This window comes from Miscanthus floridulus, chromosome 2 (genome assembly GCF_019320115.1).
Source record: "Miscanthus floridulus cultivar M001 chromosome 2, ASM1932011v1, whole genome shotgun sequence".
Classification (NCBI taxonomy): Eukaryota; Viridiplantae; Streptophyta; class Magnoliopsida; order Poales; family Poaceae; genus Miscanthus; species Miscanthus floridulus.
In genome coordinates, this window is record NC_089581.1 from 41,265,942 (window position 1) to 41,269,123 (window position 3,182).

General features: G+C 56.5%; 1 protein-coding gene across 1 annotated transcript; it reads left to right on the top strand.

The window, feature by feature from the left end:
• The first annotated feature begins 284 nt into the window (after positions 1-284).
• LOC136538579 (transcription factor CSA-like) lies at positions 285-2,405 on the top strand. The gene is made up of 3 exons (XM_066530526.1): positions 285-631; positions 766-892; positions 1,536-2,405. Exons 1-3 carry the CDS (start codon positions 285-287, stop codon positions 2,403-2,405), a joined length of 1,344 nt encoding a protein of 447 aa, XP_066386623.1.
• The last annotated feature ends 777 nt before the right edge of the window (positions 2,406-3,182 follow it).

The following is a 3,182-nucleotide window of genomic DNA, read 5'->3' on the forward strand; positions in this document are numbered from 1 at the left end:
CTGTCCTCTACCGCACGAATATTAAGGGAGAGTTGGAAGGTCACCCGCAGCCATGGCCGCTGACCGTTGGATTCGCGGAAGATGGACGGCAGTGGCGGCGCGGGCCCGGCTATATATCGTGCACCGCGGATCGGAAGGCCCACTACTCGCAAGCCCGGCGTGGCCCTATCTTCTCCCTGCTGCTTCTTCCTCCTGCCCAGTGCCCCCCTTCTCTCCCCAGCAGAGAAAGGGCCCTCTCCAATTCCTCTCGCTCGTAACCTCGACCAGAGGCAAGCAAGCCGGGAATGGAGTCCGGGAGCTCGGTGCGTTATGGCCACCAGGAGGTGGCGGCTGGCGGCGTGCACCCAGGTAACGGCGCTCATCAGGTGATCCCGGGCGCGGGCATGACGATGCCCCCCGGCATGGCCTCTCTCCTGGTCGGCCGCCTCGGCATGCAGGCGCCGCGTGGCATGGCGCTGCCCGGAGGAGCCCTGACATCCGCCGGGTACGGTGGCATCATGTCCAGCGCTCTGCGCGCCGCCTGGAGTGGGGCTCAGCAGAAGCAGCCGCAGCAGCCCCAACAAGCGGGCGGCGGCAACGGCGGCTACAGGGCGCACCAGCACAAGGGACCCTGGACCGAGGCGGAGGACGTGTGAGTCCTGACTCCTGGGTTCTTCTGATTTGGCTTCTTTTCTTCTTCTTTTTGGTTCGATTCGATGCAAAAAAGTGTTTGCTCGTGGCTGATGCTGAACTCGTGCTGCTGCGTGCGTGCTCGCTCGCTTGCAGAATCCTCAGGGAGATGGTGATGAGGCACGGCGACCGGAAGTGGGCGGTGATATCGCAGTCCCTCCCCGGCCGGGTGGGCAAGCAGTGCCGCGAGAGATGGACCAACCACCTGCGCCCGGACCTCAAGGTGCATATTCTTTTCCTAGATCGATCGATCTGTCCTCGTCTCGTTCGATTTCTTGGATGGATAGATCTTGATGCGTGGAAGCTTGAATTCGATCTGTGTGCAATAGTGTGTAGCAGCTGGTTTGGGGGAACGATATCCCCTCGCTCTCCCCCACATGATCCGCGAGGGGAATTTCTTTTGCCTTTAATTTCTACGTATAAATCCTGCTAAATTTTGGTCTAATTCGAAAGTGGGCATTAACTCGGTAAGAAATTAGTGGGAGCTGTACATGTTGCATGTGTTTTTGACTCTGGCCACTAACTGTGGCAATTCTTCATCAAAGCCACGATCGAATTGATTGGAAAAGGACTTTGCCAGTTTGCCTACCTTACTGAGGTACTCGATTGGAGCGTGTGGAGAGAATCTTTTAATTTTTTATCTGTGGTTATGCATATGCCAAGTTATTTTGATGTATGGATGTTCTGAGTTCGTGACCACTGCACCGATCGGAAATTCTGATCGATGTTGCAAAGTCGATTAACCTTGTGCTTTATTTCGATCTTTTGAGCTGTCGTATATGCACCGCGCTTGTTTTGTTCTGTGCATCTGCATACGCTAATACTGATCGATCGGTCTATCTCTGTCGACTTGCAACGATTAACAGAAGAGCGTGTGGACCGAAGAGGACGACATGGCGCTGATCAAGGCGCACAAGCGCTGCGGCAACCACTGGTCGAACATCGCCACTTTCCTCCCGGGGCGCTCGGAGAACGCCGTGAAGAACCACTGGAATGCCACCAAGCGAAGCCTCAAGGCCAAGCGCCGCCTCAAGAAGAAGAACATCGCGCAGCAGGTGCCTCCCGGCCAGTGGTCCATCCTCGAAGAGTACATCCGCAGCGTGTACCCTGACCTCGCCGACGGCGCCGCCCCGACCCCGCCGCCGGAGGAGGATTCCCCTCCGTCGTCCTACAACAACCTTGGGTCGTACTCGTACGGCGGCGAGGTGATCAGCACTCCACAATCCTCTGCTGCTGCCGCCGCCGCCGCCGCCGCTGCGGCGGCACCGCCCGGCAGCGCCTTCGACCAACTGACTGCGATGGGGCTGTACCTGGGCGCGTCGTCGTCGTCCGCGCCGCCGTCGGCCAACCTGGGCGCGATGAACTCCGACGCCGTGGCGCCGTTCCTGCAGCTGGACCTCAACACCTACTACGGCGCCGCGCCGACAATGCAGCTCATGGCTCCGATGGGGCCGCACATGATGGAGCATGATCACCACCACCACCACCAGGCTGCTGCTTCCTACGCCGCCGCCAACCTGATCACCTACCCCTTCGTCGACAACATGATGTGGCACTCGCCGTTCGCTGCCCACCATGCCAGCTCCACCTACGGCGGCGACGCAGGAGGTGCCGGCCCCAGCAATGCAGGAGGTGCCGCCGTTCCGGACGACGTCGACGTCGTTCAGATGGCCTCCAGGGAGTTCCTGACGCCGTCTGAGGACGAGGTCACTCTCGACCTGGCCAGGTTCCATTGAACAGCGCAGCAGCACCTAGCTCGTCAAAAGGGCGTGCCAGTTTGTTTACTCCCGTCGTCGTTCCTTTATTGTATCTTTCCATGTTGTACTAGCATTTTAATTCCCCGGAGAAACCGTTCGTCGTGTAATTCGCGTTCAATAATTTGGACCTCCCATGGATCGGACCATGTTTATACTGTTTCAATTCCTAAACTTAATTAGAAATTTGCTTCTGTATTAACATTAGACTCTTTGGTTTCAAAATCGATCGGTAGTTTTTATTTCTTCCTTGCGCAGATCGATCGACCCTCATTTTTCTGCCAATCGCCATGATTGAGAGCTTGTACGATTGAAGAGCTAGCGAGGACGCCGAAGGCATAAGTCAATCAGTCAACACTAGTCGTCGTCATCTTGCATGCAGGCATGCACAGTGCCATGCATGGTCCGCGCGGTTAGAGATGCCGTCCCGGCCGGTGTCTTTTGTTTTGTGGCGCGGGCGGCCGGCACGCATGCTATCTGCAAGATCGAGAGATCGACGTCCATCCTTGGCAGGCCGCAGACAGGGTCGAATTCGTTCGATGCTGCTGATTATGTTCAGTAGAAACTCCATTAATGGCGTGTAGTGGTGTGGTGGAGTCATTTACGTGCCTGCCAAAACATCCATCCTTTGCATATTTGCATCCACGTCCAAGAAAGCCTCGGTATTTGGATCTTCTACCCAGCGCTCGATCTCTCTCGTGAGTCATGGTAGTACCGTGTGCTCTTCCCATTGTTATTTGTTAGGCTTTTTACATTGTT